General features: G+C 37.9%; 1 protein-coding gene across 4 annotated transcripts in view; it reads left to right on the forward strand.

The window, feature by feature from the left end:
- LOC144016227 (uncharacterized) overlaps positions 1-12,090 on the forward strand; it is a 128,857-nt gene extending 116,767 nt beyond the window's left edge. For 2 of the 4 annotated variants that reach the window (XR_013282863.1, XR_013282864.1), the window contains exons 6-11: positions 583-615; positions 709-800; positions 6,980-7,153; positions 8,501-8,574; positions 8,996-9,235; positions 11,020-12,090. Coding sequence is in view for 1 of the 4 variants with exons in the window: in XM_077517087.1 (XP_077373213.1) it covers positions 583-611 (29 nt within the window). In the remaining 3 variants the exon portion in view is untranslated. Of the gene's footprint in view, positions 1-582; positions 616-708; positions 985-6,979; positions 7,154-8,500; positions 8,575-8,995; positions 9,236-11,019 lie in introns of those variants that run through there. The other 2 variants (XR_013282865.1, XM_077517087.1) reach the window with 1 other exon arrangement.
- Positions 12,091-16,338: the final 4,248 nt, after the last annotated feature.

The raw sequence follows: 16,338 nt of genomic DNA on the forward strand, positions 1-16,338 counted from the left end.
TTTTAAGATTTCCACTCTCAAAACTGCTGGGTCAGAAATAACCAAATGTTGGTCAATAATTGGACTGACCCACTTCTTGGGTCATTTTGACCCACCTAAAACACCTTGATTTTTTATTTTTTTTGTACCAAAAAAAAGGTTGTTTTGATATAAAATCAACAACAACATTGGGTCAAATTGACCCAAGTGACGGGTCAGTCCAATGTTTGACCAAAATTGGATTGTTTTTGACCCAGCAATTAACTTCAGTCTTGTGTTAATGAGACTATTTAAAAAAAATATATACTTTATTGTTGTAAATGTTGATTGTTTCTTTTAAATAGGATATTTTTCTCTTTTTTTTTTCTTTCTTACTATTATAAAGTTATTCTCATTAAGATGGCGGTGTGGTTTTATGAGTGCAAATGTGTTTTATTCATCCACGAAAGTCCGAGCAAAAGCATGCAAGAGGACACAAAAACCTCTATACTACGTTTTTTTTTTTTTTTTTTTTTTCTTAACTATGCACAAATAACATGTAAATTATAACAAAGGTACTAGTTATTTTTCCTAATCATTTGTATTGTGTGTTCTTCCTCGCAGGGCGGTGCACGTGCATCGGCATTTTCTGAAGACGTAAGTAAACTATTATTATTATTAGCTGTGATGTTGCAGCCGTTAACAATGTGGCGAACAAGCCCCATTAAAGGATGAAAGTGTTCTCAACAGGTACGAGAGGACGCTGCTGCTTGGGAGCTGTGAATGTGCACTCCTCACTCAAAGGCCCCCCGAGAAAGAAAAAGGGAAAGAGGCTCTCAGGAGGTACAAAAAAAAAAAAGAAAAAAAAAAAGGCTCATTTGGAAATGAATCTGGAGAAGTCATATGAAATTTAGGAAGAAAGACAATAAAATCATAAAAATCACATCATCCCCATTTTTTAAAGCATTAATTCTCCTGTTGTGCAATGTGTCAAATTAATTGCATTAATTGCTAAAAAAAAAAGAAGAAAGAAATCAAATGCGCTGTAGATTTCTCACACCAATTATGCACATTTATTCACTATTTTTTAAGTATATTGTATTTGCTATATACTCGTGTTTATGTTGCGGATCAAATTGACTGATGTTAATAAAACCGCCCCAAATTTTAATCTGACCACCCACACTGTGCATATATTTTTTCTTGTAAAATTCAAAATAATGCCATTGTTCTCTACTAACCCTCCTGTTATGTTGCAGGTCAAATTGACCTATTTTACTATTTTAAGAATGCAAAAAAAAAAAAAAAGGTTGGTTATTTTCTTCTTTAAATTATTTATAAATTTAAAAAAAGAAATTGTAGTGACTAAAAGGCTGCCAGAAATGTCAGTTTTGTTTAAAATAAAATCTAAAAAAAAAAAAAAAATGTTTAAATCCCCTAATGATTTGGTGCAGGGATCAATTTTTCCCTTTTAATGACTAATTGTAGTTAAAAGCAAATGGAAGCCTAATTAGCAGTGCTGTGTGCAATTACGGCTTTTGTGAGCAGACTTTCTGCTGCTGCAGCAGCTTTCTTTCTCTCTCTCTCTCTCTCGCCTTCTCTCTGTCTTGCAGCAGGACCCCCCCCCCCCCACCCCCCCCACCCCCCACCCCCACCCCCACTGAAAGGCTTCACGCTCGGATTAGCCGTGGCTCAATTGTGGAGAAAAAGTTCCTGCTAACTCGCAACATTTCTTTCACGCTTCTTCTCCAATTCTAAGCCCACGAACACGATAATGCACAAAAACGTGTAACCTTTAGCACAATAAATAAACAAACTCACCATTTTAAATGCTAAATTACGTTTTAAAGGGAAATAAATGGACAAAAGCAGCAGGATGTAAATAAAAACGATATGACAGTTTGTCAAATAAATGTATCTTTTTGTGCTTGTCTGCACAAGTTTTGCCAATGTTATCAGCAGTTTCCGCTCAAGAATAGCTTGAGGTGTTTTGAGTGTAAATCCGTCCAAAGCTGCCAGACACACACACACACACGCACACGCAAACACACGTACGCAGCATATGCTAAATACAGATAAGAGTATTCCTAATAGATCTGCAAAAAAAAAAAAAGTCTGGTCGCAGCGAAGCGCAATGGATGTGCTTTGAATGTAGTTGATAAGTTGGCTTAAGCTTGAATGCTGTAGCCCGATGCAACATTGTGCGACTGGGGCCCGCTCCATCACAAAACTCGCCTTCCAGTAAAGACCCCCTTTCTGGGGGGGGGTGGATTAGAGAAAAGCCTTCCAGATCAGCTCATGCCTTACTATAATTTATGATTAGAAATAAGGACGTGCCGGGAGGAAAAATCGCTGCGGTGGAAAAATATATTTTTTAGCCTTTCTTTATTTACTAATAAAGAGAAACTAGGGCTGGAGGGTGTTTTCTCACTTTTTGTCCAGTTTTCCTTTTTTCCTTTTTTAGCCTTTTAGTATTGTGTAAACATTAGACATGGATGGATGGATGGATAGATAGATAGATAGATAGATAGATTGATAGATACTATAACGATGATCATTGGCAGGCTACAAAATGGCATCTCTTGCACTTAAACTTATCCGAAATACATCGAGTTTGAGCATTTATCCTCCAAAAAAGATCTACATTGGTGAAAATGAACAACGAAAAAAAATAGACATAAGTTGCACTTATGTGAGAAAAATTGTTTGATGTTGTGGTGATAAATTTGGAAACTGTGTGAGATCATTCTTATTATGAGAAAAAAAAAATGATGCTATGAGAAAAGACATGTTACATTAATAGTACTGAAGCAAAAAAAAATACATATATATATATATATATATATATATATATATATATATATATATATATATATATAATATGAAAATTAAGTTCGACTATAACGAGAAACAAGCTGCTAATAGTAACAGCTAATAGTGTAAAAAAAAAAAAAAAAAAAAAAAAGCGCACAATATCACAAAAATGAAGTCAAACTAAAATGTAAATTCATTAGAGCAGTATTTTTTTTTTTAATAAAAGAAAATAACAGTTGCAATCATCAGTCCACATAAGACAAACATCATCAATATCGAACAAAAAATTAAGGAAAAAAAAATTGTGAAAAGCAATTGTGTTTTTACAAGATAATTCATTTGACACTTTAATAGTGCAACTTTGTTCTGTTAAAAAATAAATAAAAATTGAATTATCGTGTTTGTTTTGTTTAATTCTTTTCTGTGTGGCTCCTTTGTAATAAACCCAGCGACACTATATTTCTTTATTCATCAAAACTTTTGTTGAAAAAAAAAACAAAAACAAAAAAAACTAGTATTTGAGTTGACTTTTGAAGAACATTTATTTTTTAAAAAAGCATCATTTTATTCCGCACTATATGAAAGTTTCCGGGGTGTTGTGGGTGAGTCGGGAGGGCATCTCTTGCCTGCCTCCTTAATAAGCTGCTTGTGCGGGCCTCTACTGTAATATATTGCGGCAATAAAGCAATTCCAAAGCCAGCCTGGCCTTTTGACCGGCGCTGAGAGTGTGGAAAGCAGCAGGCCCACCTCTGCTAACTAGGCTGCCTCTCTAATATGAGATACCTGTCCCTGGCTTTTCACAAGGGGGGGGAGGGGGGGTGAGGCTTAGCGCTTGATATTTTCATTTGGTCCCCGCAAGATGCCACCGTGCCGCTTTAATCTCGTGTTTGACGTCGGAGCGCTCTGTTCATGAAAAGTCGGCCTCAACTTTGACCCGAGGGGAGGTGCCGTCATAGAAAAATGACAGTGGTGGGTGAACGAAGGGGGGGGGGGTCTATCCTTGACCCCCTCCCATTGGCCTGCCAAAGTCTTTCCCCTTCCCTTCTTAATCAGGTGGGAGCCTTCCCTTTTAGCCAGGGAGATGTATTCTCTCCATCCAGCTGCGACTTTCATTCCAAGTGGGCTCAGATGTCCGTGGATAAAAGACGGGGGTCGACGTCTTAAAAGGAGGGCTGCTTCGTTTTCTTCATTGATTAATAAAAGCCTGAAAACCTATTACATAGGTTAGATTAATCATTTTTATCAATGACATTGAACCCCCGTTTATTGACTTGAATTGGAAGCACAATTCCAAACTCGACTTCTAAGATGAGCTACTAAAATTGGTCATAGGGACGTATTGATATTATTCCAATCACAAAGTAGTCAATTCCCAGTGTAAATATGCACGCGTTAAGCACAGCATACGAAGAGGAAGTGTCCGCTAATGACTTCCTCACGAAGGCTCTTCTTCTTCTTCATCACCATCATCGTGTTCTTTTCCAAGGTGCTTGTTGTGACGTGCGGCACAAACAAGCCGCTTCTCCACCGCCCGCTGATTGACGTGCAGAATCAATTGCTCCCCATAGCATCCGTGTCAGTCTATTAGGGCGCCGCCCGCTCTAATGATAGGCTGCTCTCCAGCAGATTATAGAGCGGCGGCAACAAAGACGGGCCCGCTCGGCCGGGCTGGCGTTGAGAAAAGCCTCATTTTCACTCGTGGCAGGTAAACACACACAGATTACAATGTTGACGGCATATGCAATCGTCTACTCGTCTTTAATGGGGAATGAATTATTAATATGGTGGCATTAAGGAGAGACTGTTGTGTTTTTTTTTTCTGTTTACAAAGAGGGAAATAATGATTTGAGCCTCTTCCGAATGTGGAAGTTTGCTCACTTTGAACGAAATTTGCAAATTGATGATAGTCATAGACAGAATATCAATCAAAAAGCGGATATATGTAAGTTTGTAACTAATTACCTTTACTTCTGAAATCAACTGTGATGTGTAGAAAGTAGTGTTTTTTCCGATACCGTTTTTAGGCTCCCAATACCCAGCTTTGCAGTATCGATACCATACCGATACTTGAGGTTTTTTTTCCTCAAAATGAAAAAGCTGTCCTGCCATTGGTTCAGAACATTCAAGGGCCAATCGGATATCTTAGATTGGCATGCAGTGAGAATGTCACATACCAGTGAATGCCGTGCACCGGCAACACACAAGATGCTGCATCCAAAATTATATATTAGCGTTGGAATTAATGGTATCGGCATGTTACTTGTGAGTAGTCACCGATACCGATACCACTGTTTTAATGCAGTATTGGCACCTCTGCCGATACCAGCATCGGTATCGGAACAACACGAGTAGAAAGGTAGGTTTTTAGAATCTGTTTCTTACCTTCTAGTCTCACAAGATTAAATATCTGCAAAGGGTTACAAAACCATCAGCAAAAGCTTTGGTGAGAGGTGACAACTACTGGCAACATTTTCCCAAAGTGGAAGACACACAAAATGATCAACCACTCTCGGTCTGGATTAATGATTTCAAAGCATTTTGAAACACTGCAAAGGTCCACCTTAAGTTTTCCTGTGAACATTTTTTTTTTACTTAAGAAGGTTTGGAAGAAAGTGCTGCGGTCTGATGAGACCAAAATTGAGCTCTTTTGCATCAACTCAACTGGAGGAAGAAAAATCCAAATATTTGGTCGCTAAGCTAGTGTTTGAAAAATCTTGTTAATCAGCAAAGTGATGAGACGGAGCTCTTAATGAGGTTTACAAAATGGGGTCAGGTGCGACTTTGGCCTACAGAAACTCGAAATCATTTAAGTTTCTTGGCTGCTGCTTGGAAATTGGTTTTCTATTGGGTTGAGGTCTTAGGACTGTTTGACCTTATCAGGCTTCTTCTTTGTTGCCACTTCTTACTTTTTGAGTCATTGTAATGCTGAAAGACCCGCCCACGATCCACCTTGATTGTTTTTGCTGAAGAAATTGATGATCATGTCTTCCACTTTGTAATAGTGACACCATGGTGATGGTTTTGCAACCTGTTCCAACTTTGTGCAGGTCTACAGTCTTGTCCCTGACATCTTTCTAGAGCAGGGGTGGCAAACTGCAAGGGCCGGAGTCCTGCAGGTTTTAGGGGTTTCCCTTACTCCAAGTGCAGCAGACTCCAATTAACAGGATCGTTATCAAGCTTATGCAGATCTTGCAGATGAGCTGACCATGAACCAGCTGTGTTGAAGAAGGGAAATATCCAAAACCTGCAGGGGACCGGATCTCGCCACCCCTGTTCTCGAGCATCTTGCCCATGGTAGTATAGCAAATGGAATATGAAGAACAGGTTACTTCATACACGTGAAACATTGGAGATCAGGACTATTGCTACTTGGTTGACTGTGAACAGCTGTGTGGGCACCAGCCCCGATTCTGGTCAAGTTCCAACACTGATCTCACTCAATTGCGCAATGTTGCGTAACTTGTGTAATTTCGACTGATGTTTTTGACTGTTACGTTCTTTGTAAGTGAGCAATCTTACAAATTCAGCAGGGGAACAAATAATTTGTCGCGATAAAAGACTTTCTGTTGGCACATATTGGAAGTCATCAAAACAACAGGTGTTTCCTTAAAGAGTCCCCCCCCCCCCACACACACACACACGCACACCCCTCTGGGTAATTGTAGTTGTCAAGTGAACACAACACAGGCCCACTCGCTGCCAACATGACCGCCGTCCAAACCAGGAAGTGCCAATAGCGTTTAGCCGCCGTTCCTCCGTGTTTACACTCCATCAAAGTTTGATTGACTTAATTGAAAAAAACTTCGCGTTGACCTGGCGCGTGCTGCGTTTAATTACCTGCAGTAAAATTGGATTACGGGGAAAATGTGGCACACATCAAGTGAGCCGCTCGCCCTAAGTGGCACTATTGTGCATCGGCGGAGTTGGAGAAAGATGACACGAGGAAAAAAAAAAGACGTCTAATGAGACTGGTTAGCGATTCAAATTTATGGAAATGTTATTAATTACAGACACCTATCTCTCACGGCGACCATTTGGCGCTAAAGGTAATTACGGGCGACGTTGACAGACACGGAACACGCCAAGGCGATCAAAGAAAACGGAGGGAAAGTTGCGTCGCGAAGCGGGCCCGGCCGCGGGCTAGCGAGCCTCATTAAAGTCCCACTGTGTTGATCACCAATTAACCTGCTTTTGTTTTTCCGCTTTTGATGCCGAGCCGACGCTCGCACCCCCGATGAAGGGGGCCGCGAGTCGGAGGTGACCCGGTCCCGAGTGGTGCCCGGCGGCCAGGCCAGGAGCGCTGATTGGTCCTCGCCGAAGGGACTGAGTGACAGCTTGGAGTTGGCGAGCCTCAGTGGGGAATAATTAAGATGATATTTAGGTGAGCGTCATGTGCTGATGAGATGGATTGACACAAAATGATTGTCTCATTTGCACTCCACTCGCATCAAATTAGAATATTTCAGAAGAGACACTGATTGGATGTCAGCATTGTTGTTTGAACAACTGGCACAAATAGAGGAAGCAGATATCTTATTTCACGTTGAATTTCACAACCTGGGTTACTTTATTTACAAACTTTATGCCACTTACCAAAACATCTTTAAGCCTCACATACGGTAATCCGCCACTATTCACGAGCCGTGCTGCAAATTGCAAAAAACTGCGAGAAACTAAAATCTATTCTACCCCATGCTTTGCTTGAACTATAACACACATTATGATCACAAATCACTATAATATTTCAAACTTAACTTACATAACCCTTAAAAATAATCAGTGCATCGGCACGGCAACAGTCTGTGATGAAATAAAAAGCTTTCTATAACCTTTTCAGCAGAAACATTTCGATCAGGGGTGTCCAAACTTTTTCATTTGAGGGCCACATCCAGAAAATCAGAAGGACGCAAGGGCCACATAATGTTATGAAGAGAAATTGTGTTTAGTCCTAAAAAGTGTACAAATAATTTATTTGTGCTTTTGCGTATTTTTTATATTTTTATATTTTTTTATATTTTTTGCATATTTGCATATTTATATATTCTTTTTTTGTAGGGCTCGGGCTGTTAAATACATATGCTGATCAATTTTCATCGATCAAGGTGAAACGTGCAAACGCCACTACTGAGCTAATTTTACGAAATCACACAGTAAAAGTCAAAAGTATAAATGCTTTTGCCAGGGCTGATATGTGTGCAAGTTCAAAGTTCACTTCCACCAAACTTATATCACACCGTCATACTTCTTTGACACCAATTTATATTTAGAGAGGGCTTTGGCAACTTCTTGTGGCAAATGCCAATTGGTGACTTTTCGGGTGAAAAGCTTGAAATAGGTTGCGCTAAAAATTAATTGTGAAATCTGAATTGTGTAGTTTGGAGTGGTGATTTTTTTTTTTTTTTTTTTTTTTTTTGGTTGTGAAATTTCACACTTGATGCATGACTAGGCACTCCACAAACCCAACTATTTGTATCCAAGCAATTAAAAAAAGTTTATTTTTCAGAAGAGTCAGACAATAAATTCACTTCTTAATCAAAGCTGCATAAATCTGCTCAAAATGTAACAACCATCACACTTTAGTTTGTCTTAAGTCATCCTAGCCCATTATTTGTGGATTGTGTTTATAAATCGGCAAATGTGCGATGTCAAAATTGACTCCCCGACTGGTGATGTCACACAAATGCCACTGCAAAGTTCAGTGAGTGTTTTTTTTTTCTTTTCTTTTCAGCAATGCCGATATGAAAGTGCTTTAATTGACTGGGGCTCAGAGAGGAAGATTAGCGCTTGGATGGAGATGAATAGGTGAGAAAATCTCCGGGCTGATTAGACGCCAACAAAATGGGTGGCCGCTCTCAACTTTTATTATGCCGCCAGTTGAGGTCATATTTAAAATGAGAGATTAGCCGCTCATCACAATATTGGTGGATTATCAGCTACCTGCTACCCTGGCTGCGGGTCGATAAGAGTTTGACTGCATTTCGAATTAGTTTTGCTCCGCTTTACAGCCTCCTATCTCGTTATTGATCACGGCGTTAATCCATAACCAAGCTCATCCGTTCCCCTGCGGAACGAGCGGAGGGCAAAAAGAAAAAGGCTCAACGCGGAGGACTGACTAAGAACTGGAGGAGACGCGCAAGTTCCTCCTTCAGTCCTCGCATTGATTTCCACGACAGCGGGAGCTCGTCACAGCTCGGCTCCTTTATCTGTTTGTCTTCTCCAACAGAGGGACCTCCGCTGCGGGTGAAATGTAGCCCGTGACCCTCGACCCTCGGGGTCCGGCATTTGTCTCCAGTGCGGTGACCACAAGCAACCCCTGGTTTTGCTGTAAATGTCAGCCGCGGCGCCGTCTCCGCCCTCTCGCCTGTGAAGCACAATGCTGCGCTCAAGCTGCACTAATAGGACACTTTGATGGCGGCGCCGTCAGCGCTTGTCCGGTTTGTTTGATAGCTGACGCTCCATCTGGGTAACAATAACATTTTATTTTATAAAAATGTACACTTCGTAGATTTTTTTTTTTTTTTAATGATCTGATTGACCTATTTATTTTATCTGTTTCATGACTTAACCAAGTCTAGCCTAGTTTAATGGAAACTCAACTATAAAATAACAAATTGTGTAAACACATTGTTCACTTAATTAACAATTAAATTAAATTAAATTTAAACCTCCATAATAATTATCAGATTTTTATTATTATTATTATTATTATTATTATTATTATTTTATTTTATTTTTATTTATTTTTTTATTTTTTTATTTTTTTATTTTTTTATTTTTTTCCCAGTTACTAAATGTTGGACTCCCTAAATAGCCCCAAATATGTTTTTGTTATTTTAGATTAGCATGGGTCTATTTGACCCACAACATAATTGGATGAATAATTTAAAATATATATATGTTTTTTTAAGTCTCATGAAAATAAAAATGTGTTCATAAGGGGTGAGGAACCTGCGGAGTGCGGGCCATATGTTGTCCGCGACAGCGTTTGATCCGGCCTGCAATAACATTAGAAAAACAAAAAATGTCAGAGAATGTTATTTGAAAAAAAACAAACAAAAAAAAATAGAAAAACAGTCAACGCACAAATGTTCTTAATATATGATTGTGTTTTGTTTTTAATTTATTTTAAATGTGCATATTTTAGAGAAAAAACAAACAAACTGGTAATAAAAGTACACTTGTGAAGACAAAACACACCAAGCAACAAACATTAAGGTAATGAAAGCAACATAAGAAAGTTTTGCAGTGGTTCACCCAGTCATAAACTACACATTTGCAACATACATGTTCGAAAAGGAGTAGGAAGAAATATTCTTTTTAATTTTCATGGGGCTTAAATGTAGCATCATCTTATTTTCAAAAATACATTATATCATGGAGAAGACTTTAATGGCCACTGAAAAAAGATTTCCCCATAAATAAAGAATGCCATGGAGGTGAAATTGTACATAAAAAAATAAAAAATAAATAAAAACAGACAAAACTTGTAGCATTTCTACTAATTACACCTTTTAAAAGTACAAGGTCCGCCACCTCTGCAGTAAAGAATGCAATTAGCTTGCAATTAGTAGGATGTAATATGGGGAAAAAAAGCACAAAATATGTCAGATTTCTACTAATTACACCTTTAAAAACAGAACACTGGAATGGCAACTGATGGGGGAAATTAGTTCCCAAGCCCTCATGGAAAGTATGCAATTGAGGTGCAATTAGTAGGCAGTAGTACCACAAAAAAAAAAAAAAAAAAAAAAAAAAAAAAAATATTCAGATTTCTACTAATTACACCTTTTTAAAAACTAAAATGGCCAATGATGAGGGGGAAAGGTTCCCTCTAATCCTTGTTTAATACAAAAAAAAAGCACATTTTTTTCCCGCCACTAGATCCTACCAATTTTTACGTAGTTGTAAAATTGTAGATATTTAAAGTTGTTGGATTTCCAACACCAATTGGTGATTATTAAATGGATGCATTATGTTAAATATTTGAACGTCCGATTTAAAAATATGTCTTTGGAGCTTGCGTTGTCCATCCTAATTGACTGTCGTGATTCAAGACATTGCTTGTAAAGGCGTCCAATTTCGAGGCGCCGTGTCAAACCCTCCCCCCCCCCCCAGCCCTGTTCCCCACACACGCACACACACTCACTTTTCTGGTCGGCGGGCCTCCCGAGGTTGGTGTCTGTGCGTTGGGACTCTATTGTTGGCCACCGCTGGATAATGCCCTTATTAATTGTACCTCTTTGTAAGGTGTCAGCTGCAGCCTGGGATTGAGATGGATGGATCTCTGGAGTGCGCCCTGCCTGCTGCACAGCCTGCAACAGGGAAGGAAGGAAGGAAGGAAGGAAGGAAGGAAGGAAGGAAGGACAACACAACAACACATCCGATAAACGCAATCTTTTCATGATTCCATAGAAAAAGTAAAGTACAATGTTACGGCCCTGATGAAACATCATTTTATTTATTGATTAGGTTGTGTGAGTTGTGCGGTTAATTAGGTGTATTGAAGCCTCTGTGGTGATCAACAGCATTAACATTAAATCCTTTCCCTCTCATTAAAGGAAACAAAGTCATTAGAGTTCATTGATGCACCTTCTTGCTGGCTGATGTTGCTTTTTGCTGCACGATGGAGGCTTCAGTCTTCCTCGGCACAAACCTTCAGGTTGGATCACTCTATCAAACACAACCTTTTTTTTTTTTTTTTTGGAATGTGAACCAAGGTTATTTTAGTTTACTAAAACCAACAAAAAAACAAAATTCAAAAAACAATTTTGTTGATGAAATAAACAAAAACGAAAATGCTTTTTAAAAAACAAAAACTAACTGAAGCTACATTTTCTGTTTACAAAACTAAAACTAACTAAAATTAGAGCAAAAATGTCCTTTGTGTTAGTCTTTGTTGATTTAATTTAATGCATGAGCCTTTGGGGATGATTTTAAATGAGATTTTAAGTAGATTTATTTTGATATTAACCTGTAAAAGGACTTTTGAAAGTGTGTCACAAAGAAGTGACATCATCTCGCAGCAGCCAATAGAAAAGCACCTTCAGATGACGTCGCTCCCATGGTGTTTTTTAAATATTGCGCGCAAGTAATACACGTTTTTTTTTTAAACTAATACTGAAACTAACTAAAATTATACTAAAACAAAGCATTTATTATATAACTACAACTAATAAAAACTAACAGAACCACCCTGAAAACTAATTAAAACTAACTAAATTAAAAAAATGAGATCAAAAATAACTACAATGAAAAATTCCAAAGCTATAATAACTCTGTCAATTTGTGGGTTGTTTTTTTTTTTTTTTTAGTTTTTTGTGTACGCAGTTAATAGTGTTTACCTGTTTGAGAACTTGAACAATGTAATGTGTTACTCAAAAAAAAATTGAAAGTGATTAGAATTTAATTTGTTGCTGAAGTTTATTTGTGAAATATTTGTTGACTGTGTAATTAGTCCATTGAGAAGAAAAAAAAAAAAAAAAACTAAGCACAGATTGCCATAAAATCTTTTTTAAAAATTGGAAATAAACATAATGTTTTTAGTATTCCTGTACATTTATTTGGTTCAAAATAAATAAATAAAATAATTAGTCCATTAAAAAAAATATATACATATTAAGCACAGATCGCCATAAAATCTTTTTAAATAATTGGAAATAAACTTAATATTTTTAGTATTCCTGTATATTTATTTGGTTGAAAATACTTAAATATTTGTCCCATCAAAAACATTTCGAACAAAAAAAAAAAAGTTTCTGTTGTCAAAAATAGTAATGTTGGGGGGGGGGGGACTTCATACGGATGTCGATTTTGTTTGGGTGCAGCATGTGGCACAGATGTCTTTAAGTCTGCTTGGCAGTTCTGGCTTCTGCTCTTCCTGTGTGGAATTGGTCACTTCTCACCGTGCTTGTTTGGCTTTTCTCTCGGTTTTCTTCCTAAAACATCCTTGTTAAGTTCAGTGAAGACTCTTAAGTTGACAACTAGCAGTGAATGTGAGAGTGAATGTGATGTGCCTCCTGGCCAAAATTAGCAGGGTGAGTTTCCAGGTAGGCTTCACAATTCACATGCTATCTTTAAATTGTTTTCATTTTGGCCAATGTAAAGAGTTGATCCATTGATACTTTACTTATTTAGCCATTTTTGGCAGTCAAACAATATTTTGCCTATAATAAATGTGATATTTTCATTATTTTTCATGTACAATTAGTACCTTTAAAAAAAAAATTTTGCAACTTGCTGTCGACTGTAAATGACATCACAAGGGCTCAGGTAACCAATCACAGCTCAGCTTGTGAATGTCACAAGACCAAACCTAGAAAACAGGTGAGCTGTGATTGGTTACCTGAGATCTTGTGATGTCATTTTTAGTCGACAGCAAGTTGCGAAATGTGTTTTTAAAGGTACTAATTGTACGTGAAAAATAATGAAAGTATCAAATTAATTATAGACAAAATATTAACTTTTTATTGCTATAATGGGCTAAATAAGTGAAGTATCTCTTTAAGATGTGGGTTCAATTGACCCATTTGAAATCGAAGGCTAAAGAATATTTCAAAAAAAATAGAAAAATAGGATACATTTCTTATGTATTCCTTTTAATTTGTTATGAAAGTAATAATTTTGTTGTTTTGTTTTTTTTTTCTTTATAATTTGTTGATAATTTAACATAGTTAATGTTGAAGTCGTTGGTCAAAATGACCAATTTGCATTTTTTTTTTTTCTGCAAACCTTATTTTTACATTTGTTTGTGTTTTACTAATAATAAGTATGTATTTTTTATATTATTTTTTGATTAAATGTTATGTTGAGGGTCAACATTACTAAATGTAATCAATTTTGGTATATATAGATATTCTGTTAATTGGAATCAAAATAATTCATATGGCTACATATTTTTTTGCATTTTTTTTACAATCATTTTAAAAAATTCGAATTTTTATCGTATTTTTTTATGGTGAAAATGTATGTGAGTCAGAGTTTTGTTAAGCAACAAACACAACAGAAGGGTTCACTGTTCCATGTTTCCACTCATAACATGAAATGCAACTTCTGTGCTGAGAATGAACAAGCTGCTGTACTGTCACATTATTTTCTTGTGCTAAAAAGCATTGACTGCACAAGCAGACAACCCAAGCGAGAGAGTGAGCATTAAAAAAAAAAAAAAATGAACATGAAATGATCCATTCCCCTTCAGATCCCATTTAAGAGAGGGCTGTGCCCATTTTGCAAGTGTCAATTGTTTTTGTCTCTTCAAGTGTGGCTGGAATGTTTGAATTCCAGCATTAAAGTGCAGCGCCCGCTGAGTTAAATTACGGTGTCGTGGGGGCCGCCGGGTGGGAGTAATCAATAAGAATACACGGGGGTGGCGTGTAGCGCGTCTGCTCCGAGCAGCGGGGACGCCGCCGCCCCTTAGCCTGTCCCCCAGCAGGTTAGATAAATATGATAGTGAAACGGGGGGCAACACTGGATTATATGATATCAATGCGGAATCAGCCAAGTGCTATTACACTCTCCTGGCCCACTGTGAGTACTATTGACAAGGTTGGCTTTGAACGCCGCTCTCTTTACTCACCTCGGCCCTCCTTGCCTACCTCCCTCCCCCCCGTGTTGTGCAAGCACCACAGCGGGACTGGAATCTATGGCGGGATTTACACTCCACGATTCCCGTTTAATTCCGACATCCCGTTTTTCAGTCTGCCTCCGTGTGCGTTTCAAGTGGCACGTTTGCCATATGGATGTGATCGCTCATTAATAAGCTTCAACACCAGAACACAGACCAACACGGATGTAAACAATTATCCATGGATCATGCAAATATCCAAGGGCGCACAGCATTTCGATGGCCCGAGCTGACGTTTCCCCCATTGATTGGAATTATACAACTAGTGTTGTCACTATCGAATATTTTTAGAATAATCGATTGATTAATCGACTATCCTAACACATTTTAACTTTTTATCAAAGTGTATTACGAAAGCATTTTGTCCCTGATTCATTTTTATTAACCACTAATCAGTGATTGTTGTTTATTTCATACTTTGTATTCGTATGTAAAAACAATGGGGGGTTGATGTTGTACTGTGTTACCGGTTTAGTCATTGTTTCCCAAAGTAAAAACAGATGTTTGCAAATGTCTTATTAGGGTCATGCAAGGGTTATGACCAGGGTCATGCAAGGGATACTGTAATGACTAGGGTCATGCAAGGGTTATGTTTACTGTCATGACTAGGGTCATGCAAGGGTTATGTTTACTGTCATGACTAGGGACATGCAAGGGTTATCCTTACTGTAATGACTAGGGTCATGCAAGGGTTATATTTACTGTCATGACTAGGGTCATGCAAGGGTTATCCTCACTGTCATGACTAGGGTCATGCAAGGGTTATGTTTACTCTCATGACTAGGGTCATGCAAGGGTTATGTTTACTGTCATGACTAGGGTCATGCAAGGGTTATGTTTACCATCATGACTAGGGTCATGCAAGGGTTATGCTTGGGCCATGCAAGGGTTACGTTTGGGTCATGACCATGAGGTCAAGTGTCTGTTTTGAACTGATGTAACCAGCATCTCGTTTCAACTGGTAAGACACTATGTGATGTCAGGAATCGGATTTCAGTCCTTTTACCCACATGTCTAGCCACAACCAATCAGATCGATTCACTGTCTCTATAAGCCTATCTGAGAAGGGTGTGTTTTTATCGGATTATTACCTCTGTTCCTCTGTGCAACTCTCGTTGTTTCTCGCCTCTCAATGTGAATAAATAGTTAAAATCATATTTGTGTCTGCGCGTTTGGATCCAACCTCAGCACATAACAGTTGATATGTTGAAATCAGAGGATTTGGACAATTTTAAATAAAATAAATAGTCGATTGATCAGATAATCAATTACTTGTCGATTAATTTTGACAGCTCTGTCAAGGGAATCATGTTTATACCATATTCTATGTCAAAATCGGTGGATGATCACCCATAATGTCGTTTGCCACGTTACAGCAAACACAATTTCATTCACTCCATGGATGTTCCGTGAGCCATTAGTAGTAATGGTTCACAACATAGACAGTCAGATTTTTTTTTCCCAAAAAATATTTTCCATTTATTTATTTATTTATTTATTCGGGGCGTTTTCCATGTATTAAATGTTCATCAGCATTTTTGGGAGAATTTCTTGTGTTTAATTATTATTATTTGTTCCCGACGCAGTTCAGTGGCCGTCAATTATATGCAAATGTTACTTATTTGTGGGCCGGGATGGGCCCAATCTCTCGTTGATATGCGACAGTGACAAACAAGTTGTTTAAATAGATGTTTTGGTCCAACATCTGATCGGATCGGTGATCGCTTATCGTGGGTTTTCTGCTCAGTGATCGGCTCCAAAATCCTGATTGTGTAAAACCTCATATTAAGACTATTATCTAATGCCTCAACACCTCTATTATATGAAGATCATGTTTCATGTCCATATCGCTCCTACTTTATATTTAGATCACCTAACTGACCATCATGAATGTTTATACGCCTCTAATGTATGTCTAATGTATGGCATTGAGACAGTATCAGATC

This window comes from Festucalex cinctus, chromosome 3, assembly GCF_051991245.1.
Source record: "Festucalex cinctus isolate MCC-2025b chromosome 3, RoL_Fcin_1.0, whole genome shotgun sequence".
NCBI classification, from domain to species: domain Eukaryota; kingdom Metazoa; phylum Chordata; class Actinopteri; order Syngnathiformes; family Syngnathidae; genus Festucalex; species Festucalex cinctus.